This window comes from Hypomesus transpacificus, chromosome 15 (genome assembly GCF_021917145.1).
Source record: "Hypomesus transpacificus isolate Combined female chromosome 15, fHypTra1, whole genome shotgun sequence".
Classification (NCBI taxonomy): domain Eukaryota; kingdom Metazoa; phylum Chordata; class Actinopteri; order Osmeriformes; family Osmeridae; genus Hypomesus; species Hypomesus transpacificus.
The window spans coordinates 1,231,906-1,257,772 of NC_061074.1; the positions used below are offsets into that span (position 1 = coordinate 1,231,906).

At 48.2% G+C, this 25,867-nt stretch overlaps 1 protein-coding gene across 1 annotated transcript; it reads left to right on the plus strand.

Moving 5' to 3' along the window:
- Positions 1–2,190: 2,190 nt before the first annotated feature.
- Positions 2,191–25,241, plus strand: dner (delta/notch-like EGF repeat containing). Its single transcript, XM_047035993.1, has 13 exons — positions 2,191–2,655; positions 12,407–12,730; positions 12,820–12,917; positions 13,810–13,973; positions 14,871–15,019; positions 15,316–15,469; positions 15,703–15,816; positions 20,945–21,175; positions 22,785–22,907; positions 23,015–23,128; positions 23,227–23,358; positions 23,510–23,756; positions 23,913–25,241. Exons 1-13 carry the CDS (start codon positions 2,374–2,376, stop codon positions 24,022–24,024), a joined length of 2,244 nt encoding a protein of 747 aa, XP_046891949.1. The 5' UTR covers positions 2,191–2,373; the 3' UTR covers positions 24,025–25,241.
- Positions 25,242–25,867: the final 626 nt, after the last annotated feature.

Below are 25,867 nucleotides of genomic sequence, written 5' to 3' on the forward strand. Positions count from 1 at the left end.
GTCCTGCGTTTTTCTTCATTCATCCTCCCATGTGTGAGTTGTGTCCTGAGTGTTCAGCTGAGGTAATACTGGTACCAGAGGGTAACATGAGACCAATCCAGTTCTGTCTGCTGCCCTGCCCATTTGATTCTATTATTTGAAAACCTTGTTTATCCTATGTAATGTTTAATTGAAATCTGATATCAAAGTTTTAGAGATATCAGTACTGCAGACCTTATCCTTTCTTGACCCATCTCTCTATTTTTGTAAGTTGATGCTTATGAGGGTGGGAGTGAATTGGAATAGTGTAGCATAGTTTAGAGGGAAGATACCATGTTTAAATGTTTTGATCTTCTCACCACCCTACAAGCCACAACTTAGTTCCCATTTGAATACAAGCAAACCACAGATCCAGTGCTCAGCTGCATTAGGTGTTATACAATGTGTTGTATCATAAAATGTAGTTTCCCAAATGCGCTGTCTCTGAACAACTGATGAAGGTCTGTATGACAATAAAAAATAAAAAAAAATGCTTACTCCAAGTTCACAATTCTCCATTATTGCCTGCTTGGCCCCCATGCATTAGGGTGCACTTGTTGAGTCAAGAGGTCGTCCAAAAGGCCATGCAGGGGAGGGGTTAGTGGCCCTATAAGTAGAGATGAAACTTGCTTTAGGGGACAGGTTTACTGGGCGGAGAGTGTCCGAGAGACTGAATAGTTGGGAACTGGAGAACTCATGAGTTTTCATCAGCCACCCAGCTTTATCGATTCCACTGAAGACTGTTGACGTTCCACTTACAGAAATGAAGGTCATGAATCACCCCAGGGGTTGTTTGGGAAGTGATTTATGGGCAGGGGTCAGCATCTGGAGCACTTCAGTTCAGGACATGTTTATACGTCGGGATGTGATTATGATTGAGGGCTTAATGTGCTGGACTTGAATGTATGAAATAGTTCATTTTGTAATGCCAGCAGAGGTTTAACTCTTTCCAATAAAGTTTCCACTGTAGATTTGTATGAACCCTCTCCATGAAGGTGTAACCCACAACTAAAAGCACCTAGGTTCATGGAAGTTAAGAAATAGGCAATACACTACATATGAATGGACACAACAGATGTAAAGGACATTAGAAACTGTTTCCACTTCATAATAATGAAGGATGTACTATAAAAAATTAAATAAGAGGGCTCTTCAGTTGTATTGTTATTAACTTCATTAAGTCAAGTCTGTCTAGTTGAGTCGAGTTCTGTTTAATTGGTTTTGGAAGTGTTCTTTCACATACGCATTCTAGTCCACGCACCTCAACGAACAATAGGACCAGGTTAGTTTCCGCAGATGAATCCCCTGATCTGCAGAAAAGTGTGCATCGTTCACATAAAACTAACTTTTCGTCCATGATAAATATAGCTAGACCCTCATTTACATTCACACTGCCTGTTCAATGTAACAGGTCCATAATTATTTCAACCAATTGTGTTAACTTTCATCAACTTAGACTAAGTAGTGAATTAATTTTAAAACCAATTAATTTTTATAACTCTAATGAATAATTGAATAATTGAAATAACTAATTTATCACCGGGTTACATAAGTGTATTTACGCAGAGTAAAATGCATTGCATACTAAATGATAGGCTGATACACAACAATGTAACACAATCCTTGTTATTGACGATTGTAGTGTTAACATTATTCAATCAATATTTTTGTTGTGTTGTTTCATGTCTGAAAGCCAGAATGTATCTTCAGACCCTGACACAGAGTCCACCCTCCAGCCCCTGGCAGGAGAGGTGGGTGTCAAGCTCGAGGTGTAGAGGGTGTGGCAAGATGCCTGGCCGCCTATTCCCCGTGGTAATGCTAATGCTTTCCTTTGTCATTGTGATGCAGAGAGTCTCCCAAACCAAGCTGAAGAGGAGTCTCTCTCCCTGTCAGCCTGCCTGCATGCTCCCTGTCAGCCTGCCTGCATGCCTGCAGAGAAGGGATGTCAGCATCAAGGAGAGGTTATGAATGATGAGATTATAAATGAGGTCTGCACACGAGTCCGTCACAGTGTGTGTGTGTGTGTGTGTGTGTGTGTGAGAGAGAGAGAGAGAGACAGAAAGAGTGGAAGGGAGGGAGCAAGCCACGAGGGAGGGAGGGAGTGTCGTCAGATATCGTCACTATGAATCAGAGGGCTGTGAGCAAACCGGAGCCAGTCCCTCCTCCTCATTGCCCTCGTCAGCCAGTCTGCTCTCAGTCTCTCCGCACACACCCAGCATCCAGCGTCCTACCAGCCGCTCTCCATCTGCGTCTCCAGCCTCGCACACGGACAGCACCGCTTCCAGCGGCTTACTCAGACACAGCTCAGACACAGCGAGGAAAACCCAAACCGTCGTCATCAAAGAGGGATCAAGGATGAGTCTGTGCCGTGTGCTGGCGTCCGCTCCCTGGCGGGTGGCCGCGCAGCGCCCCGTCGCTCTCCTCCTGCTGCTTCTCAGCGCCAGAGTCGGGGGCACACCTGCCCCGGCAGAGCCCACGCGGGCCACACCCCTCGCTGACCCGTGCGAGGGACGCCCCTGCCTCAACGGAGGCGCCTGCTCTGGCCAGCCGTCCGACCCTGAGACCACCAACCCCATGACGGACGCTGTGGCCTACACGTGCACCTGTCCTTCCAGCTTCACCGGGCGCAACTGTGAGGTGAGACGTGCATCTGAAATTGCCTGCCATGGTTTCTACTGGTGGCCTGGTTGTGTACGATAGGCACCGAACAGAGTGCTATACCACTTTAGTACTGCTCTGCTCTGTACTGTAACTTCCTGTGTGATTGCCCTTTGTCTTTCTAGCGATGTCAAAGGCATGCATGTGCAGCTTGTGCTAATGACCAGTGTGTTTTATGTGGCAACAGGGTAGCAACTAGCGGTGTGCAGTGCCCGCAGAAGTGACAGTACTGTAGCTACACCACCGGACTGGGCTTGTGAGCTCTCTCCGGAGACACAGCCTGAGACATTATCCACCATGCGAGAGAAGGTGTCAATTAGATTTGATTCTAAGGAAAACCAGCCCTAGAGGGCCTTAGGGTTCACAAGGGAAACATAGGAGAAATGTGTGACGGTTGTTGTGCCCCTGTCATCTCTGCGGAGAGGGAAGATCTGACTGAGAGCATTTTTCTTAGGAGGGCTTGGAGACCTTGCTGTTGACCTCTGCAGCTGCCCTCTGTTTAGATCAGTACGGATGTTTGCATTATTCGAAGTCCCAGTTACCTGACCATCGGCTGCACGTAGGCACTGGTACCTTGATGAGGCAATAGAGAACAGAAAGGTTCCTCCCCCTGGGAGAGAGTGACCCCGCTGTAGACAGACAGGTGGGGGGGGGGGGCATGTAGAGGGATCTAGGAAGACAGGAGAGAGGAGTGGACCCCTTAGTGGAGCATCCAGCCAGGGACTCTGTCTGTCTCCTTGGATGTCCTGGATTCATTTCTCGGAATAGCAGGGAGGGCATCTGCGGTCTGTGCCTGTCGCAGCTGCCCTCCCTTCCTCCGCACAGGTCTTCCATAGCCAGTTGACGAGAGGAACTCTTTGGGGGATCATTGATTTTTCCTCTACACCCGTTCTCTCTTTCTCCATGGCAACTACAGCAGCAGTCAATAGAGATTTGGTAAATGACCTGTTTGGCAGGGCTGCATCCTTCTGTGCGTCACACCACAGAAGGATCCGGTAAGAAGAGAGAGAGGGAGAGAAAGAGAGAGAGAGAGACAGAGTTAAAGATTACCTACTTAATTGATTTCCTATACGCTCAACGCTCACGCTCAGGTATTTTAAAGATATCAAGAGGGGTAATCATGCAGGAGAAGGATCATCTTGGATGTGCCACTGTAATGGCGTAGTAGTCATTGATTGTTCTGCTGTACCAGCGTGAGATCCACATTATCAACCTCTACCATTCACATTTACATGTATTCATGTAGCAGACGCTTCTATCCAAAGCGTGTTCCAAGAGAGAGCTTTACAAAGTGCATAGGTCACTGATAATAACAACAAGATAGCCCCAAAGCATTGCGGGTAGCCAAAACAAGAAGCACACATTGTGAACAACCATTTATAACCTGATCTAGTTGATAAAACAGCTAGGGAGATAGATGCAGCCACATCTTACATTATTCACCAGTCGCCTGGATGCTAGTTTGTCTGCATAATTCGTGACTGCTCTTCTTGTGAGCAGGGAGATGTGATGCTCTGCTCTGTCAGTGGTTCTGCCCTGAACCTCTAGCAGCATAGTCACCCCAGAAGGCCTTTTTGTGCACTAGAACAGCAGGTACTGCCCCGTACAACAGGGCTGTGTCAAGGTGTTGCTTTAGAGGAGAAGACCGGGGTTCCTACAGGATTTTTTAGCCTCTCAAGGTAAGAAAGTCGTGCAAGTTTCTTTTCCACACAACCCCCCTCCCTTCCCCCCTCCCTCTTCCTGTACTTTGCCTTTTCCCTCCTCCTTTTGTTCCTCCGCTCCTTCAGAGGGTTCCTTCCTAAATGTCAGTCAGTCCCCCCCGAGGCTCGGGGACCAGATGAATACTGATTATCGCGAGGGGAACAGGCTGGTCTGAGGTGGCTGCACCGTGTCTCCCTGGGCAGCTGGAGATGCAGATTCGCCTAATTAGGAAGGGCTCAAAGCGCTGCGCCAGCCTTTGGTGTCGGAGCTGCTTTGATATCTGGGGCTTGTTAGGACATTGGAGAGAGATAGGAGCCAGGAGGAATATGATAATACCCACTGCCTCATCTCCCCTCACTGCGGAGGGCCTTCTCACGCCACTGTTGACAAGAGAACTGCAGAGCTGTTGAAAGCAGGGAGTAGTGCAGGGCGACCTTCCTCCAGTTTGTTAGCCAGAACACCCGTATGGCCACAACCTCACACGCGTCGAAATGATCTCTCCAGATCTAGACCCGTGACAGAGAATTGATGTTTCATGTATGTTGCACGTTCCTACATTGACCTGAGATGACCAGGCTGTCGTCAGCAGTGTCCCCGGAGACAGACTGCTGAAAACAGAAAAGCATTGTTCTGACCGTCGTACAGAACTCATAACTGCATTGACGGGGCGAAAATAGAATGTTCAAGGGCATCCTCTTGGGGATCCAACTTCAGAAACCGTCCAATCATCATCAACCTAACGTGTTCCTTTTATCCACTCAGCTCGGCCTCCTCGGTGCAGCTTCCTTGTTCTTCCCTTTTTTGCACATCCGTTCATCGGCGTACCTCTGAAGCGGTGTTTCTATTCTTGTCTGACCAACGGCCTGTTTCCCTCAGAAGACTTTCTCACGTCTGTTGTGATTGTCCTCTGTTCTTTTCATGTGGCGCGGCTCACGGCTAAGTTGAGGTGGAGCATTGGGAGAGCACTAACGGAATTGGATGACATGTATCGCCACATCCCACATCACCTGGTGGAGACGGAGAGGACTCGTGTTGAACACCCTGGTATCACTCACCGTACAGATGGTCTTGGGTTCATAAACTTGATGGGAAATAAATGTATTTCACAACTCCGTGGTTAGGCTTCTGCTTGGCTTGGTATTCGGGATTTTACTAACCAGTTTCTCCTGGTTTCTGCTTTTATATGTGTACGGCACAAGCCGTCTGTATCATTCAACTCGACCGGCAAAAAAGTGCAGCTCACTGCCGCCAGCAATGACTCGCCCTTCTCCATCCCATGGTAATTAGACCTTGGGCCTTCGATGATCCATTGTGTTGTTGTGACTTGACGGTCGTGAAGGTAACGTGATGTGATGAACATGTGTCGTGGGATGCGCAGGAGAAGAGGCTGGGAGGCGGAGAGCGCTAGCTCGTGTGTGTCATCCTGTTCCTTTGCCCTTCATTCTTGCAGGGTATGGCGTCTCTTAGCAACAGTGCAGCCACGGCTCCTGTTCTCCCAGTTATGATTGGGATGACACACACACACACACATACACACAAACACACACACTGTCTGTCAGTCAGCACAAACTGGTAAACAGTATTTTGCTAATGAAGCCATGAAGGATAAGCGGCAGTTTGATCCTTGTAATGGGATATGTTCTAACCCCTGTCTGCGAGTCATAAAACATGGACCTAATCCTTCAATATCCTCAGCAGAAAAGAACCACAGAGCTCCGCGGACAAAGAGCAAGGCTGGGCTAACGACAGCCCCCTCTGGATCTTGCGGCCCGTGGAGCCAGACAGTAATCAACCCTGGGTAGATCAGTGTCTGAACAGCTGAACAGCTGGATCCCAGTGTTGGCGAGGGAGGGGGGGCATTGATCTTGTTTGTAGCGGGAGTCTCCAGCCTCCATTGCACTGTTCATGGATTAAACCTCTCCATGTTAACCTGGGATCAATAGGTGTTTATCAGGTTTTTTCTATTGCGGTGCTCATTTGTCTTGAGTGGGGGGAGATCCTTTCCACCGGCCCCCCCCACCTGATGACCCGTGACTCGACGGTCATGACACGCACACGTCTTCATCTGCACCGACAGCTGCACACTCACGACTGGACAGGCCAGCTGCACACTCACGACTGGACAGGAACGCTGCACACTCACGACTGGACAGGAACGCTGCACACTCACGACTGGACAGGAACGCTGCACACTCACGACTGGACAGGAACGCTGCACACTCACGACTGGACACCCCGGCCACCGTGTTGAGAGCTGGTCTCAGGAGGCTGCGGTTCACAGACTCCTTCTCGTCTTCTCATCTCACTTCATCATCGTCATCCTCATCAGAGGAAGAGCTGGAAGCACCAGGGGCCTCCATCCACGTCTTCAGCCAGGAGCTTCACCTTGTCCAGGGTTGCTCCTGCTGGGAGCAAGTCATGACTACCGGTTGTGTCGACAGGTGGGACCCAGAGAGAAACTGGATCCTTTTCCCCCCCTGTGGGTTTTGAAGGGGGCCAGCTCTTTCAAGAAAGTCATGACTCATTCACTGACTCGCATCACTTTGTTCCTGCTCTTTTCACCGACAATATGGATGGTGGGCATGTTTTTGTCTTTTGGATCTGCAGCAGATGCGCGTGATTGCCGAACCTGTACGTTCCTGCCCAGTATCGGGAATACATTTTCTCCATGTTCACGCTGTTTAAGCTATAAAATAAATGATGTTCATGTGCTCCAGATTTCAAGTCACAGGGGAACCGAATGTTCCCTTTGCTTCTACGAATTCAGCTTGAAAGATACCACGGCTCTTCTGGATCCTTCCCAGCGTTGCACGCAGCAGGACAGTATATGTATGTGGGTCACAGAGAACAGACCCCTCATGCGTCATCATACAGCAAGTAGCTGGGGCAGCCCAGCTGGGGATGAGAGATGATCAGGGGAGAAGGTGGATCTGTGGGTTGAAGGTGTTTGGGGCGGGAGCAGTGGGAGCTTGTCTGATTGGTCGTCTGGTACATTGATTAACCATCAATTGGATTTATTCATCAAAAATCTTATAGCCCCTATTCAGTCCTTTGTGCAGCTCTGATATTCCTGTAGCCCCGTTACTCACATTGGAAAGACTGGAGAGTGCTGTAGACAGTTAATAGACTCTGATGGTACACATGTTCCCTGCATCCCTCAGGCCTGTCCACCTGGTCAGGTAGGAATAGTCCTCGCTCCTCTGTAGACAACCGCTGCTGCTCTCACTCTCGCATTTCTCTGTTTCCGGACTACCTCTCTCTCTCCTCCTCTCTCTCTTTCTCTCCTCCTCTCTCTCTCTCTCTCTCTCTCTCTCTCTCTCTCTCTCTCTCTCTCTCTCTCTCTCCCGCTATCTCTCTCCCCCTCTCCCTCCATGCCTCTCTCTCTCTATCTGCACTCCCCCTCCATCCCTCTTTCTCTGATTGTGTTCTATACCGTATAATCCAACAGTAAGGGAGTTTTGTAAAAGGAAGCATGGATATACATGAGATATACATAAGTAGGGCATTTTTAAAGACTAGAGGGTAAGTTAAAAGGTAAAGTAAAAATAGGAGAGGCAGGCAGGAGTCAGGACCGTCAAAACAACCACCGGAAATAAAATTGCAACTGACAATGTTCTTTCTCACAAACATTACTGTATTCTTCTTGATATACAGAAACATGTAAATGATTCCATCTAAATTCATAAGCATTTAATATAAATGACTTACAGAGTGCAATCTTACAACATATTTATACTGTATATGTATTTATATTCCTATAGATAAAAACACTAACATAAAACATTTGGTTACATGCAGGCAGAACCTTTACTCTTTGAAATTGTTAAGACAATTTATTTATTTATTGCAAGTCACCGTGGCAACATCGGATAGTCCTTGACGCTACAAGACAGGTGTGTGTGCATGATTGTGTTTGAATGATTTACATGAATCAAATGTAAAGTGCAGCCTTTGATGCCACAGCACAGAGGTGAAGGAGGTAGAATGGGGATTGGAGGCTGGCAGTGTTAGCTTTGATGTAGACAACATGGAAGGCTCGAGTAGCGCCTCATCAGATTGGTCAATAGACTTGTTGTCTTTTTCATTTTGTTTTTGCTCAAACTATTTCTGTGTCCATGTTTATGGCAATTTTACGCATATCAAAGCATGACAGTCACCACGTCCCCAAGGTAAACGCCACAGCATCCAGATCATTCTACTAGAGCATCAGTCGTCCATCAAACCCCAGGCCGACAGCTGTCATTTGTCTTGTCACAGCGTGAATCAGGCTGACGGGATCTAACACTATCAACACAGTGTGATTACTTGTGTCGGAGTCTTGTCTTATTATAGACGTGTCATGGCCAGTGCAGTGGTCAGAGAGCGGTCTTGACTGTGTAAAGCCCTGATGAGACAGAGTCTCTGTCCTGGTCTACAGTCAGTCACAGTCGTGCGTGGTACTCTGCCGCAATATAACCCAGCCAGGTCGCCTCTGAGCATGATGTCATGCCGAGGCAGAGCTTCATTAAAAGAGGACCTTGAGCGGAAACTGTCTAAATCTCCCTGTACCAGGATCAGTCCCTGGCCTATAGCAGGAGGGGGAGGTGTGGGCCAAAGTGTGTCTAGGTAACAGACACAGGACCCCATCCACCAGACTGCTGTTCAGGATACCAGTTTGTCAGTCTGTCCCTCCCCCACCAGACTCCTAATAGGAGGTTGTCTGCTAAAGGGTCTAGCTTCGTACTTCCCATCATGCAGCAATGTTCTCCATTTTGACCTTTCGTCGGGTTCTTTTTACCGCCGGTTTGAGTTCTCTGTCTCTTCATTTCCACCCCCTTCCTCTCAGGGTCACCTTTCTAATTTCACTCCTCCACCAGAACTGCCTCGTTAGTATTCCGTTGTCTCTGATTGGATGGTCAGGTACCACCGTCTGTGGTGACGGCAGCAGACAGACGAAGCAGCATGAGGGGATATGTGCCTTGATATATGAGACCCGTGTCTGTTCATGCCTGCATCCGTGTTTGTGTGTGTAAATGTGTGTGTCTGTGTGTGAGTTTGAGCATGCGTGCGTGAAAGTGTGTGTTTGCACATCAGCATCCTTGCATGTGTCTGGGGCCCTCTCCTCCTGCCTCATCGCCATGGTTATTTGTTACCGTGTTACGCAATGCAGGGAGATGCTCTAGTTTCCCTGCTGCAGCGACCAGGCTGTTACAGGTTGCTAGGCTGTTACAGGTTGCCATGCATGCTTTTTTAGCAGACCATGTGTCAGATCAAAACCCAGGTTGGACATTTGCTTTCTTAAAGCTCTCTTCAAGGATGGCGCTTTTTAAGAAGTTTCAAAATGGGCACATTGATTATTCGTTTCTCATCAAACGAATAATGATACACCTAAACTATCTTCCTTCTCATCTTTCCTTGTCTAAGTGTATCCAGAATTTGAGAAGGTGGAAATATTTCTGTTCAGCTGTTTGATAGACAGTCGTTCTGTAGGCTCCTCCCTCTCTGAGAGCTAGGACATCGTCGCAGGCATTCACAAACTCAAACATCTCGTCTGTAGCTGAAGATGCACATGTTCCTTGGGCCAGTGGAACGTTCCAGTATCCCGCTTTGTGACCTCCCAAGTGCCTTTGAGATGTGCAAATACCTGCTTGTGTCTGGAGCTCCTCTTGTGCCAAGGCAGCATCACCCTGCATGCCGCTACAGACGAGCAGGAGGAGACAACTGCTTCATTATCATACGTCTCACGTGAACTGTGAGAGCGCTATGAAGGAAGTGGTTGACAAAGTGTGCGAATGTGCTCCACGGGAGTGCTCTCCTGCTGTGTGTGTGTCTACACACACACACACACACACACACACACACACACACACACACACACACACACACACACACACACACACTGGAAGAGCCTGAGCACCAAAAACAGCTCATTGCTTTCAGGTTACCTAGCTACTGTAGCTATGGCAACACAGATGTCTTAATCGTTGTTGAATGGAGGCAATAGCATTCAGGGCACCCTGCTGAAGGGCCATGACTCCTTCACATACTGTAAACTGATACATACAGACTGAAGTCATGTCATGGTCCTACAACGCAGCCCTGAACAAAAACCCACAGAGGATTCTTCAGTGTTGCAGTGTGTGTGTGTGTGTGTGTGTGTGTGTGTGTATGTGTGTGTGTATGTATGTGTCTATGTATGTGCATGTCTTTGTGCTTGATGGTACAATATATGGTTTTAACCTCTCCTCCTATGGGACTAGCTCTGCCGTCTCACTACCATTTGTGTTCTTAGTTAAGACTGGTGTGAACTATGGAACTATCTGGCCGTTACACACCTACAGCATGTCCACAGCAATGATGACTGATACCAACATTTACTGACTGATAAAGTGACTAAATGGGAAGGCTCCCAGGATGAGTTATAACCGAGCTGTCGGCCCTGGGGTCTGGCCACCAGCAAGCTGCAGGAACACTGAACACACCACAGACTTCCACCATCTTAGTACAACCCAGCAGAGATCGTCAGAACATCCTGCTCCTCAGCCACAGTAGTGGTTTACCACACTGCATATCCTGACAGAGCACACTCAGTTCACTGGTACTACAGACCTACTGGAACAGCACATTTAAAAGGTCAGCTTGGATAGGTTATACATGTGGTTCTTTATGTATTTAAGTATTGTTTGGACCTTATTGCTATCAGAAACTGATCTCTATAAGCCAATGATGTTTCAAGGCGAAAGGTAGCCCAATCAAATGTGCAGCCTGACAAATGTTTTTTAGTTTACCCAGCCTTTTGCAAATTTATTTTGAAACCATATCCATTGAATGAAAAAGAAATATGTTTTTTTCTCAGCTGTCTACACACTATACACATTTTTTACAAAGTTTTCGTGTTTTAAATATTCAACTGCAGGCCTGTCTCTTATTGACTCAGGGAACAACATGGCAAGTTATCAAGGGTCTGAGAAAACAAACTAGGGTGAACGATGGCCGGCACAGTGTGCCCAGGTCGGAAGAGGTTTGTACAGAGTGAGTCAGCCCACTTTGCAACAGTGCTGTCACAGTCAGTGGCTGAGTCTCGTGAGAACACTTGACGGTTTAAGTGCTAATGAGCTGTGACTCATTCCTGTGGAGAGGAGAACTGCTAAGGATGCTGAAGGGTCCTTCTGCCTCACAAAGACTGTGCGTGGCCTGAGTGTGTGTCTGGCTGGAGAATCAAAATGAGAGCCGTCTGCATTTGGTTCAGGGGCTGGTTAGTCTGATGTTTGAACAGCTGTAGAGGCTGGAAACACAACAGTTTAATATGCCGGTTCTGGGTGAGAGACTCTGGTGGCAGAAGCAAAAGTCTTAGAGCAAGGTGACCATCATAGCTTTGTCCTCTCACCTTCAACTATTTTGATCGTTTTTTTTCTGTTTTGCTTCTTCGACCGAATCCACTCAATTATTCACAGAAGGAAACAGCATGTAACAAGCTGTCAGGGCCCATTTGTGTCATTAGTGCATGACAGCGAGGAACCAGCTCTGAGCTGTTTGTCTGCAGAGGTTAGCAGCTCTGTGGCCTTTAACAAGGAAGCCAACTTCAGAACTGTTTGTTCTTGTTTTTCACTTTGCCATCTAACAAATGTATTGCTGTAACCTTTCCAGACACCACCTGTACAAATCAAATGTAGAACACCAACAGCATGTCAACTAGTGGTGGAGAATGGATGGTGATTAGGACAAGGGAGGGTAGGAGAGGGTAGAGAACAGGATTTGAGGTGTGACGTGATGGATGAAAACGAGAAAGGACTGTTTAGAATTTGAACACACTTTCTCCCTGGAACTCTAGTCACACGTAACAATGTTGTATGCACTGTCCCCTTGGCTTTGTAAGTCTAAGCCAGAATTGTGGAAAGAGGGGTAAAAAAAAAGTGTTGTACACAACATATAATGTAGACAAAGGAGGACATGAAGTCCTTGGACGTGCAGCGTGAGGGGTTGTGGTTGAGAAGGGAGATGTTTTCATGTTGCTTCTTCTACTTCTCCCTCCACCCACTGCTCCTCACAGTTTTTCACAGACCCCTGTGCCAGCAGCCCCTGTCTCCATGGCAACTGTAGCCGCAGTGACGAAGGGGAGGCCCACACCTGTGAGTGTGTTGAGGGCTACGAGGGGGAAAGGTGTGACCAGCCCATCCTGGACCTGCCCGTGTCTAACTGGGAGCCAGCCATGCCCCCTGCCCCCGACCAGGCCACACCTGCCACGCCTACCACCGCCACTCAACCACCTCAGCCAACCAGCATCCCCTCCACCAGCCTGGCCACACCCACCCTGCAGCCGTGGGAACCCAAGGCTGGACAGAGGCTGCTGGTGGTGCCCTGGGACAAAGACCAGGTAACAGTTTTTTTTTTTACCTTAAAATAGTGTATTAGTATAAGTATGTTATTGTGGTTTACCTGTGTGTGTGTGTGTGTGTGTTGAAGGTGACGGAGGGCATGCACTGTGTAAGCCCTGAGTTATGTGAGCTCACCTCTGGAACGCTGACTGTTTCCCTGGAGGTGCCTGAGGAGACTGCTGTCAAGTAAGGGACCATATCTGCTCACAGACACAACCCACACCACACATGAGAATCACTACTGCCCTATCTGAGTCAGGGAGATCTTCGTCACGTTTTGGGGCTATTTTTAGTTGTTCATCCTGTGTGACTCCAAAGTTGCTGTTTGCGATCTGCTTATCGATTCCTAAAGCTTGTGTGCAAACTTCACATTCGTCCACGCTATCTTCTCTCTCTCCTTCGCGCAGACAAACACACACAAACACACATCCAGCACAGAACTGTCATTTGAAACACGAGCTAAAGATGCACATGGCCAAGGTATTCACAGGCTGAAAAGGCGAACGTGAACTTGTGTATCCGTGTGCGTGGGAGTGTGCTTGACGGGGAGAGAGAAAACACGAGAGTATCTCTTTGCCTCCGCTTGCTTGCTGCATTTTGCACGCAACAGTATTTGTTTCCCACTCAGGTGAGTAATGGCCCTTGACCGCACGATCCATAGCTCGTCCTCCTGGCCTTCAGAAACTGCTGCCTCACCGTGGCGGTGTCACCATGGGGAGCAACCTTCCTCCATCCCAGACTCACACGCACCTCTCATTACTCAGGGTCCCAGAGGGCCGTGCAAGCTGTGGGGCTGCACTAGCGTCACTCTGTACCACACTGGTTTAGACTTTGCCTTTGTGGTTGACTGCTCTTTGTCTTTTTCTACGGTTTTTCATTCACACACACACAAACGCACAACCGTGTCCATCTATTTGTCTCTCTCTCTCCCTTCCTTTCCCTATCCGTCTCTCTCTCTCTCTCTCTCTCTCTCTCTCTCTCTCTCTCTCTCTCTCTCTCTCTCTCTCTCTCTCTCTCTCCCTCTGTGCCTCTCTATTGCTCCCACTCTTCCATTCTCCCTTTCTCGGTCTCTCTCCAGGGTGTCGGTGAACGTGAGTGGGGCTCCCGTGCTGTGGCGTGTGGATGAGGAAGGGTTCCAGCGTTCCTCTGTGCTGGAGGGCACCATCATGTGGTTCCAGAAGGCAGCAGATGGACTAGTGGTCCCAGACCAGTCCCTGCCTCTAGGACACAACTACTTCCTCAGTAAGATCCCTCCTACTGACCAATGGCATCTCCGTGACGATGCTATCGTCCCCGGCAAATAGGGGACATCCTTAGGACATGAAGGGACACTCTGTACAGGTCTTGCCATGATATAAACATTGTAGCCTCTATGAACATGTTCATATATACACACTTCAGGACCACAAGGGCATGTCCAGAATAGACTTGATGGTCACAATCCGAATGTTTCTGTAAGAGCCTAATATTACCACCTTACAAGCTGTTCCAACTCAGCCTCTGACAGGATTATATCAGGATATTAAACTGTCCTTAATCCAGCAGTTAACTGGCGTCCTGTTCCTTGGTGGTGATGCACCTCCACTCTCCGTCTGACTACATGTGACGTCGGACCTTGAACTGTCTTTCCTTTGACTTTGATCTATCTCTGAGTGTACGAGCGGGGGAGTGACAACACAGAGTGGGGGGAGGTGATCCACTGTGTCAGTGGTTCATCTTGGTGTTTGTGGTGTACTGGTTCTGAGTGGGGTCCAGATTACTGCTATGAAGCCTCCATTTGAGAGAGATTTTTCAAACGCAGCTGCCTCTTGGGACTTGGTCATGTGAAGAATGGGAACAACATCAAATCTATTTCTGTCTACCTCTTGTCTACTCTGTCTATCTAGCACAGTTGGCCACTGGGGAATCCTCTCACTGCAGTGACATCTAGGTGGATTATCTCGGGGTCATAAACATGTTTGATGCTCTATAAGAATAAAGTGTGAAACGTACCGTCACACTCGCTTCACTTTGAACCAGATGGCAACTGACCGTCTAGAAAAAACAGTTCTCACTCATTCGTTTATCTGTCACATCTTTGACCGGGCACTACTTTTCTCCCTGTGAAACCTTTTCATGTGTTCTCTTCTCTCGTCGTAGGTATGCTGCGTCTGGGCTCCGACAGCAGCGAGGAGGTGACCTTGAGACTCAACTTGACCGTCAAAGCCAGCAGCTGTGTGGAGCCTGGAAGCAGGTTCAGCGACCCACAATGCTCTGGAAAGGGAAAATGCATCACCCAGCCTCCAGTGGTAAGGTCAGGGGTTATGAATGTCTTGTCACCCAGCCTCCAGTGGTAAGGTCAGGAGTTACAAGTGTCTTGTCCCCTCCACATATAAAGAAGCAGTCTTCATATCAGAAACGCGCATGATTCAAGGCTGCTTGCAGGCTTGTGGCCCAATGTAGCTGAACATAGCTACGTCGCAAACCTAATGCCAATCAACACCTCATCAGCAGGCTACAGAAAACGAGACAATCAATGAGCTATTTGTGTAAGAATGATGGGAAATCCTTGTTAGCAGAGCTCTCCGTCTCTCTGCTCCAATAGAACACCTTCTTCTGTGAGTGTGAGGACAGCTATTCTGGCATCTTCTGTGAGGAGTTTGACGCCTGTCACCTGAGGCCCTGCCGCAACAACGCCACCTGCACCGATCAGAGGCAGGGCGACGAGGGACGGAACTACACTTGTACCTGCCCCCCAGGCAAGGGTCTCTGTGTGTGTGTGTGTGTGTGTGTGTATGTGTGTATGTGTGTGTGTGTAGGTGTGTGTGTGTGTGTGTATGTGTGTGTATGTGTGTGTGTGTGTATGTGTGTGTGTGTGTGACTGTAAGCATGAGTGTATATGTGCGCCTGTGCCTGTGTTTGTGTGTAGCACAGGTGACTACAAAGGATAAGCTGCGTTGGAGTGATGTCATGTTGCTCTGTGCGTCCCCAGGGTTCGAGGGGGAGAGCTGCCAGATGCTGGTGGACCACTGCCTGTCTGAGCCCTGCAGGAATGGAGCTACCTGCTCCAGCAGCCTAGCAGGGCCCAGGTGCTACTGCCCTGAAGGTAGGTACCCTACTGCTCCATGACACGGATCTTATTTAGGTGTTCCACTGGTAATTCAAACAGAAAACATGACTTCATGCCTGACGCACAGCAGTATGTGTTGAGTGCCAGGAGCTTTTATGACACATTTAAACCCTTAAACACGAGCATAACGGTGTTGAATATGTGCCTCACATACAGAGTAGTTGTTGTGGCTCTTCCTTAAATACCTGTTCCTTAAATAGATGTTCCCATTTCAACAGCCCAACTTAAGACAGAGCCACTCATCTGGTACAAACATAACAAAGAAATGTTTGATTCTGAATGTGGAGTTGTTTATGTGATGGAGTTACGTTTTTTCGCCCTGGGCTGTGTCATAATTATGTGAGTTAATGAGTTGTATTTTTGGAAACCCTATCTCATCACATAAAATTATGTTTTTTGTTTTAATCAGAAAGCTAGTCTATGACACAGTCGTTAACTTCTAGTTCTAACTAGGGACCTAGTTAACTATGGTATATTTCTATCGACATTGGTTGAATGTAACTTGGTGAACGACATAGCTTTATGGATGGAAATGTATCATTATGCACTGCGCCATACACTACATATATACTACACTACATATATACTACACTACACACTGTATATACTACATTACATGTATACTACAGTACATGTATACTACACTACATATATACTACACTACACACTGTATATACTACATTACATGTATACTACACTACATGTATACTACACTACATGTTTACTACACTACATATATACTACACTACATATATACCACACTACATGTATAGTACACTACATATTGGGCAAGGCACTTCACCCTACTTGCCTTGGGAACAACAGGGAATGTCCCTGTAATTACTGCAAGTCGCTCTAGATAAGAGCGTCTGCTTACTGACTAAATGTAAATGTAATGTAATCTATACTACACTGCATATATATGCAGGGTGGCTGACTGAGACAGTATTCCATCCTGTAGTAATGCCAATGAATGGTCTGTGTTACAAGACAGAGTTTTAACCAGAATCATATCTACATTCTAACATAATAAAAAGGTCCATTTTGCACATACCACAAAAGTAATGTACTGAGGTGTGTATGATGCTCTTAGATAAAGAACATAAAGTAAAGAAAATTAAGTGATCTTCCAACTTCCAGAATATTGCTTGATTTGATAATTCCTACTAATGTCTAAAGATGTTTTGTGTATTGTGATATATAACAGTTGACAAACTATTTGAAAATGACAAATTAAAACTGTAAAAGCTCAGATAAATTCTATAGAACGATGTCCCCAATTCTAGTCTAAACTTCCACGCTTTCCTCCAGCTCGAGTTTGATTGACAGTGGTTTCAAAACATAAGCCCAGAAGGAAAGCTTGCCTTGCCAAAGGCGATTGGCTGGAACAGCATTGCTGGAACATAATTGGCTGGAAAGTAGCGGGCTGTCTCTGTTACTAAACATCTCTCAGAGGGCCTCATTAGTTTACAAGTTCATGGGGGACAAAACCTATTGATTTTACAGATCATTTTTCTCCCTTTTATACCATTAAGTATGTACATATTGTCTTTAAATAATGCTTTATTATAAATTATGCACCAAAGCCAACGCTGGAGAGAATTGATAAACCACTGTTCCCCAAAATACACAAGTGAGAGATGCTAAGGAAGAATTCGAGTGGCACTGTGTAGATCTGAATAGTCAAGGGATATGGTTTTAATACAATTTATTTAGACTATACAATGACATAAACAAAGCTTTGCTGATCAGTCTCAACGAAGGAGGTGCCATCCACACAGGTCGTTCGCAGGAGTGATGGCCAACCATCACACATGCACTGCCTTATATAAACTTAAGATCAAATGGCATTCTATAAGGTCAATCAATCAATGAAGCAAACTCTGTGATTGGCTAACTCAACTTAGTGACAGCTTGAAACAATACCAAGTGTCCAGTGTGTCCCAAAGTTCTTTGATGTCACAGCTCTCTCCAGAGCAGTAGATAATAAAGCCACAGGGGTTGACCAGTCAAATGGTCAACTGTCCTTTGTGTGACCATCTTCAAACAATACTTTTAATTAACACAAACAATGAAACAGGACACAGTCCTTCTAGCCAAAGTTCAGAGCAACTGTCTCATTGACCCCTTACAGTAACCAGAGGACAGAAGGCCATATAAAATGCTTCACCCATCCCCCAGGGCAAGCTGCCCACAGAGCCATCAGCACCTCACATTCCTTTGAACAACTTAATTATCTTCCCTTCCTGTCTCTTACCAATGAACATAGAAGATTATAGATTTCATACACATACATCTATGCATATGACCAACATTTCCATTACAGAGATCAGAGATATTTGCTCAGTACAAGCCACTTGCATTTCAATTCCCAGCAGTCTGCTCTCTTCAGGTCATGGTGTCATCTATGTGTTTATCTGTGTCACTCTTGAGCTTCATTTGAACTTTGGTCTGCAGCTCTAATGACTTCTAAGGTACTTACCACTGGCTTTGGCATCTCAAGGGAAATCTGTTCCCACAAAGTGCATGTGCCAAAGCAGAACTTCTGAGTAACGGCATGCGCACACACACACAAACACTCACACATTTCGACCACAACAAATCCTGCGTTTTTTTCACTGCACGCACATAGATAAAACAACTGAGGATGACTGATGAACTGGCTATGGCTAAAGAACTATTCCTGTTCAGGTACTCCTGATGAGGACAGCTAACAAAGCAAAACTGATTGAATTATTAATCAGTAGCTTTTGGACCACAAATAAGCAAATACATTCTGCAGCTGTTTTTCCAGCAGAAAAAGAGCAACGATTCAACAATAGGAGTGAAGAGCACTTCACCACTTTTCAATTAGTGCAGTGAAGATTTCCAAATATTTAATGCTCTTGTTGGGTAATCATGCATTTGAAGCTTTCCTGTGGGTTTGACAACAATCACCCTGTCCCAGTCTACAGTTAGCATTCAAGGTGGGGGGTGGTCTGAACTGTGTGCCCGAGCCAAGCGACGGACAGACACCTAGCTAGACCTAGCTCTCCACAGGGGGAAGAAGAAGAGGGTGCTAGCTTGGAGAGTTTCACAGCTGAGGCTTGAGGAGGACTTGGATGTGTCTGGCCACTCCTACCTACTCCACGGACAGCCGAGAGTGGAGAAGTTGTCAAACAGTCAAATCTGTGAAGTGTGAAGAGTAATCTATGAAGGATTAAGACTGCTTCTGACGTTCACTGTCTTCCTACTGGGCTGAATGCTGTCTCTCTGTTGTCTGAAAGGGACAACTTTCTTTTTTTATTCCTCTCTCTCTGGAGGGTTCTGGACTTTTCCGAGAACCCCCCTCCCCACACACATTTTCTCACCTGTTTATAGCATCGCTACTGTTTTCCCACACACACACATAAATCATGCTAAGTATGAAATGTCTTCTGGCGGAGGCGGAACTCATTATCACAAAGCATTCGACGCAAACTGATGAATGACAACAGATGACAACAGTAGCGGAAACAATCAAAACAGCATTAGGCCTCCATCACTGACTGCCAGCCGAGTGAGTTGAATCCAGTGTCAGTACCGCTGGTGGGCATGTGCGTGTCGACACAGCCGCTCCTGCAGTGTTCCCTCCATCCTCCAGGCCTCTCTCAGCAGTGGGTGTGGGCCTCCTCCCAGGAACAGCGGGGTGGGAGGAAGTCTATATTTAGAGTCTTAACCCTCTCTCTCCTGGTACTTTTTCCGCAATGTACAAGCTCTCAACTCAGACTCATGGTAGAGGTCACCCGGGGCTTTGCTTAGGTGTGTGGTCACACTGGTGTGTGTGTGTATGCGTGTGCATGTGTGTGTGTGTGTTCAGGTCTGTGTGTGATGATGTTGGAGTGTTTCACCCTCTAAGTGGTTGTCCAGCTGCCCCAGACTCCTGTGTCAGAATGCATTATGGTCCGGGTCCTGGGTGCTGTCACTGTGATCAGGGACAGAGCTCTGATGACGGCTGCTGCTCACTCCCCCCTGTCTCCCTGACGACCACACCTCAGGCAACAGACAGGGATAAAATAGCCTGCCCCACCAGATAGGTCTCTGACAGACAGACAGACAGACAGACAGACAGGGGGAGGGAGGGAGGGAGGGGAGGGAGGGAGGGAGGGAGGCAGGCAGGGCAGGCAGGCAGGCAGGCAGGCAGGCGGGCAGGCAGGCAGGCAGGGAGGGAGGGAGGGAGGGAGGGAGGGAGGGAGGGAGGGAGGGAGGGAGGGAGGGAGGGAGGGAGGGAGGGAGGCAGGCAGGCAGGCAGGCAGGCAGGCAGGCAGGGAGGCAGGGAGGCAGGGAGACAGGCAGGCAGGCAGGCAGGGAGGGAGGGAGGGAGGGAGGGAGGGAGGGAGGGAGGGAGGGAGGGAGGGAGGGAGGGAGGGGAGGGAGGGAGGGAGGGAGGGAGGGAGGGAGGGAGGGAGGAGCATGCAGCTTTGCTTCCTCCTCTTATCTCAGAATGATCTTTCCTCTGAAGCCATGTTGGTTTTGTGCTTCTCTTGCCCTTCTGTTTCAGTCTAAACGTTTTCAACTGTCTGCTCCTCCTGTTAGACTGAGGTTATACATCTCTCCCCTGTGACAAGGTGTCCTGCCCCTCCCCCATCCTCCTCCATCTTTACCCAGATACCCCATCCCATGCTACTGGATAATTCATGGGCAATGGTACAGAGCCTGGCTGGGCTGTGCGTGTTGTACTGTAACATGCAGCGTAGAGTGCTGATTTCATTGGTGTGTATTTCATTACACTAATGAAGTGAGCCTTTTACAGGCGGATTCATCGATCTGGAGGGAGGGACCCTATTTTGCCCATAGCACACAGTCCGAGACATTTATATCCATTGGGAGGAAGGAATATTCTGCTGGAGTCAGTGGAAAACGAACCTCTCTCTCTGTCTGTCACACCACTCTAAACCTACTATTTATTTACTTTGTTCTGTCTTTCTCTTTATCCCTCTCTCTCTCTCTTTATCCCTCTCTCTCTTTATCCCCTCTCTCTCTCTCTCTCTCTCTCTCTCTCTCTCTCTCTCTCCTCTCTCTCTCTCTCTCCTCTCTCTCTCTCTCTCTCTCTCTCTCTCTCTCTCTCTCTCTCTCCCTCTCTCAGGGTATCAGGGCAGCATGTGTGAGCAGCGTGTGGACCCCTGTGCGTCCGGCCCGTGCCACAACAACGGCACGTGCTCTCCTGAGGGCCCCGGCCTGGGCTTCAGCTGCAGCTGTGCTGCAGGCTTCACGGGCCCCACCTGCGCTCAGCTGGTGGACTTCTGTGCCCTCAACCCCTGCGCCCACGGGGTCTGTCGCAGCGTGGGCACCAGCTACAGGTGCCTGTGTGTCCCAGGTGAGGAACCCAGGCATGGCTGGGCATTGTGTCTCAAGCAGGCACATCTCTCTGAAACTGGTCAAAGATTGGGTCAAATTATGGATGGCTATCTAGGTCATGTTGGGTGAATTGGTCCAAATGTATTGTGTGGGATGGTGACAGATCATTATCTGTGGTTAGGACAATGATTCCTTCAGAGGGCCATAAATACAAAGGGACACATTTGGCTCTCTCCCTGTTGGTCTTCACCATCTGGCTGGCTCTCTGTCTGTGCTGAACATAGCAGCTGACGTCTTTCTATTGAAGACTCTGGGCCTGCACATACAGGCTTCTATCATCTGCTGCCTGTCTCTGAAATAAGGCAGCTCCTTTGATATCAGAGCTCTGCCTTCCCTTTAGTTCCCCGCCTGTCTCAGATTGCTTTGGGTCTTTAGTCCTTCTCTTCATCTCTAGTTTTTTGTGCTACTCCTCACCTCTCCCCCCGCCCGCCCCACCCTCCCTCCCACCCCCATCGTCTGGTTGCCATGGTGAAACCGTTGCTCGGTGCCGCCGAGCCTGTGCTTGCAGCCTTGACTGCGCAAGTTGTCATGAGGATGTTGTCCAATGAAATGGCTTTGCTCGGACTGCCACTGTTCCGGGACTGGCATGAGGGGTGATTTGCAATTACGATCCCAGAGAAAAACCATGCATAATCACAGTTACATGCGCACTTTCTCTCTCTCTCTCTCTCTCACTCTCCTCTCTCTCTCTCTATTTCTCTCTCTCTCACACAAACACACACATTCACACACAATTTTGTTTAGGGATTTAATTGACCTGCCAGCTGGTGCATGGGAGTGTTGTGTGATGGAGAGGATGAGTTATGAGGCTGACGTGTGTCTGGGCACACACACACACACACACACACACACACACACACAGGCACACACACACACACACAGGCACACACACACAGACACACACACACAGGCACTCACACACAGACACACACACACACACAGCTTCACAGCCTCGCGTGTCTGCCTCCAGCTAGGAGACGAGACAGGATGCTCAGGAACACAGACAGATAACACTTCACATTTCATTGAGATTGTGTAGACCTTTTTGGTATATCCAGGCTTTTTCAACTCAAAAATGAAATGAACAATGAAACACACGTGTGGACGCATGCACACAGCACATGCACGGACGCACACACAAGCATTTGGCAGTGCAGTGTTTGTGATGACAGAACACAAAGTTCCCACAGCAACCCAGAGATTCTGTCAATCTGTGTGCTCTGACCTTGTAGCTGCACTGATTTCTTTTGGGGACAAAGATGGGGATGCCATGGTTTTCTCAATCCCAGTGTGAAGCTGCCCTCTAGTGGCAACCAGGGGGAACAGCCTTGTGCATTCCATTCTCTTCCAGTAACATTCCATGCCCAAAAGGCATTGTGCTAGATTGTTCGAGTAAACCAAAGTGTTGTATGAACACGTAACTAAATAGCAATGTACTAAGGCTGCAATAACCCAGTTGTGGGGTTATGTTATGCAAACGTGGAATATGTATTGTTTTCAGCTGTGACATGATCGGATATTTGATCAACCAAAGCTCTGTAAATGTGCTAAACCTATCTGTGTGGCAGGCTACCATGGCTTGTATTGTGAAGAGGAGTACAACGAGTGTCTCTCAGCCCCCTGCCAGAACTACGCCACCTGCAGGGACCTCATCAACGCGTACGAGTGTGTCTGCACGGCTCAGTACGAAGGTGTGTGCTCGTCTCCGTCCACGAAGACGATGTGCGCGTCAGCGGGAGGTATCGGGGATGCCACGTGTGTCGTCACGTGTGTCGTCATGTATTCCTCCTCTCTGCAGGGAAGCACTGTGAGGTGTACCGAGACCCCTGTCAGAGGGTGCACTGCCAGAACGGCGGCCACTGCAAGAGTGCGGGACTCAACACCGCCTGTGTCTGTCCACCTGGATACCTGGGTGAGGACTCGCCTTGAGTGTGTGTGTGTGTGTGTGGTCGCCTGGCTGATGCGGACCCCCAGAGAAGCGGCAGGTTCTGACTCTCTGTGCCGTCTCAGGGGAGAGCTGCGAGGTGGACGTCAACGAGTGCGAGAGCAACCCCTGCCACCACGGAGGCACCTGCATCGACCAATCCTACGGCTTCACCTGTCACTGTCCCCCAGGCTGGGTGGGGCCTAGCTGCGAGATACGTGAGTCGTCCGCACCGCATCTCCTCGTCCGCACCGCCGACGCTCGTCCACTCCCTCTCCTTCCGTCCCTAAATGCGTGTGTGTGCGTGCGCGTTTCGTGCGTATTTCGTGCGTGTTTCGTGTGTGTTTCGTGTGTGTGTGCCCTCCCCAGACCTGCAGTGGAAGCCCACGCACCCCGAGGACTCCCTGACCAACATGCCCCGCCACTCCCTCTACATCATCATCGGGGCGCTGTGCGTGGCGTTCGTCCTCATGCTCATCATCCTGATCGTGGGGATCTGCCGCATCAGCCGCATCGAATACCAGGGCTCGTCCCGCCACGCCTACCAGGAGTTCTACAACTGCCGCAGCATCGACAGCGAGTTCAGCAACGCCATCGCCTCCATCCGACACGCCAGGTATCCCGGCAACACGGGTGCATGGGACGCCTCTCTCAACTGTCGCGCTCATCTGCAAAGACACGAGTTGCATGCACACGTGCTTACCTCGGCAGAGACGAGCGTGGTTTTGACAGACGTGATGTTCCCCCCCCCCCCCTGTGTTTGTCCCGTCAGATTTGGGAAGAAGTCCAGGCCGGCCATGTACGACGCCACCCCCATCACGTACGAGGACTACAGTCCGGACGACAAACCGCTCGTCACTCTCATCAAAACCAAAGACTTGTAAAGATAAACACCCCAGATGCCACGTGTGACGACCACGCGTCACATCACAACCACACGAGGCCATCTGTCGACTTGAGACGGCGAATGCTATCATGTTCACGCGCGACCACACATTCCATTGCAACAACACATTCCATTGGGACTACAAATCCCATCATGGCCTCAAACACCTTCACGAGGGCACATGACCCACATCATGACAGCTCACTCTGCATAAGCACACATACAAGTCAGTGTTTCTACCAATAACAAAATAACTAAATGTAACTACACATAAACAAACGCAGAAGCAAGAAAATAGCTAGAGAATATGTAGTTCGAAGATAAATTCTGCAGTTTGTCTATTTTCCATTTGAAATCCGTGAGGCTACAGTAGCATAACAGCTTACTTTACCTTTTATTATTCTGTGAAGATGTGAAACAAAACAGTGTTTGTGCCGGCCAGCTGTCCAGTATAGCTCCCTGTCCTTCTACCAACGACTGGAGGGACCTCCAGCCCTGGGACTCAGGGGCCAGTAGAGCAACCTGTCCCTCCACCTAGACACTCAGCTCACACTGCTGATAGGGTCCTAACTGATGTGGTAGAACGTAGGAGCACACATGTATCTGCTGTAGGTTGCCTTACTTGGTGCATGGGTAGATTCGATGGTTTCTGCATTATTTTGAAACCCTCCGTATTGTCGTTGATTTGGTGAATACAGTAGCTTTTAAAGGGGTTGTGCCAAACTCTTCTTCTTCAGGCAACACGTGGTGGTAGATGGAATGTCTAGATCCACTATGTAGTGGGAGCCATTGGAACAGTGCTTTGAAAAGTATATATTTCTTGTCCTATTTTTGTCATTGACATGCAGGTTCTGTGTAAATAAAGGCAGGAGTGCTCGTATTCACAGTGTTGCGTAGCGTACCTGAGGACAGCGTTCCTCCGGGAGTGGCGAGGGGAGCTGGGATGATCGTGTTTGGGGGTCGCGGAGGGTCGGGGTTGGCCAGATGGTCTGCTCCAGTGTCAGTGTGCTTGTGTGTCCCAGGTACCCAGGTGCAGGGGTGTCTTTCTGTGTGCTGTCATGTTGTCCCTCTCAAGACCAGACCCTGGGTGAAGAGACAGCTCCGACTGATCCTGCCTACAGGCTTATCCTCCTCCTTTTTTTTGTTTTTTACGAAAAGAACCATGAATATTATCTATGTTGAATGATGTAACAATAAAAATGTAGGTGAACATTAGCATTTGGTTTTCTTCAATTATTATATGTCATTTTAGTGGTGCTCTTAAATAATGATTCAAAATGTACCAGCATTTGTACACACATGGAAAGAAACGGATGCAACCCAGACCAACTAATAGAATTATAGTGATTAACACTTCAACATGATGTAGGAGTTGCTTCCCACACCAGAATGGTTCATGCCCACAGACAACAACCAATCTCAGGATGAATGCCCATATAAGGTGTGTTATTCCTCTGCAAGGACTTGGTGACATCCAGGTTCATTCAGATGTTTCAGATGAAAATAAATATCTGTAAATACAGACTAGCGGAGGTATCTCTACATGCCACACCAACACTCACACACATATCCGACCAGTAGCAAATTCTGGGTCTCAGTTCTCTGAATGGCTTCTATAGATCAACAAGATACATGTAGTTTGACATTAAAACAGTGAAGATCAAAGATCAAAACTACGAGGGCAGACCTTCAGCTTTCATTGGCTGAATATGGCTAGATTCATAACATAATCAGCGAGACTTTGAAGTAGCCTGAAGTCAATACTCCTCTCATATTCTGCACTTGCAAGCTGCTCAGACTGGAAATATTGGGCTTGCTACCGCCCTCTTCAGGTTTCTTGT

What these genes read in the sequence shown, in the direction of transcription:
- dner (XM_047035993.1), top strand. Translation starts at nt 2,374, where the DNA reads ATGAGTCTGTGCCGTGTGCTGGCGTCCGCTCCCTGGCGGGTGGCCGCG. An exon ending in AGGACACAACTACTTCCTCA is followed by an intron (nt 13,974 to 14,870) that starts GTAAGATCCCTC and finishes CTCTCGTCGTAG; the next exon opens with GTATGCTGCGTCTGGGCTCC. An exon ending in CAGGTGCCTGTGTGTCCCAG is followed by an intron (nt 21,176 to 22,784) that starts GTGAGGAACCCA and finishes TCTGTGTGGCAG; the next exon opens with GCTACCATGGCTTGTATTGT.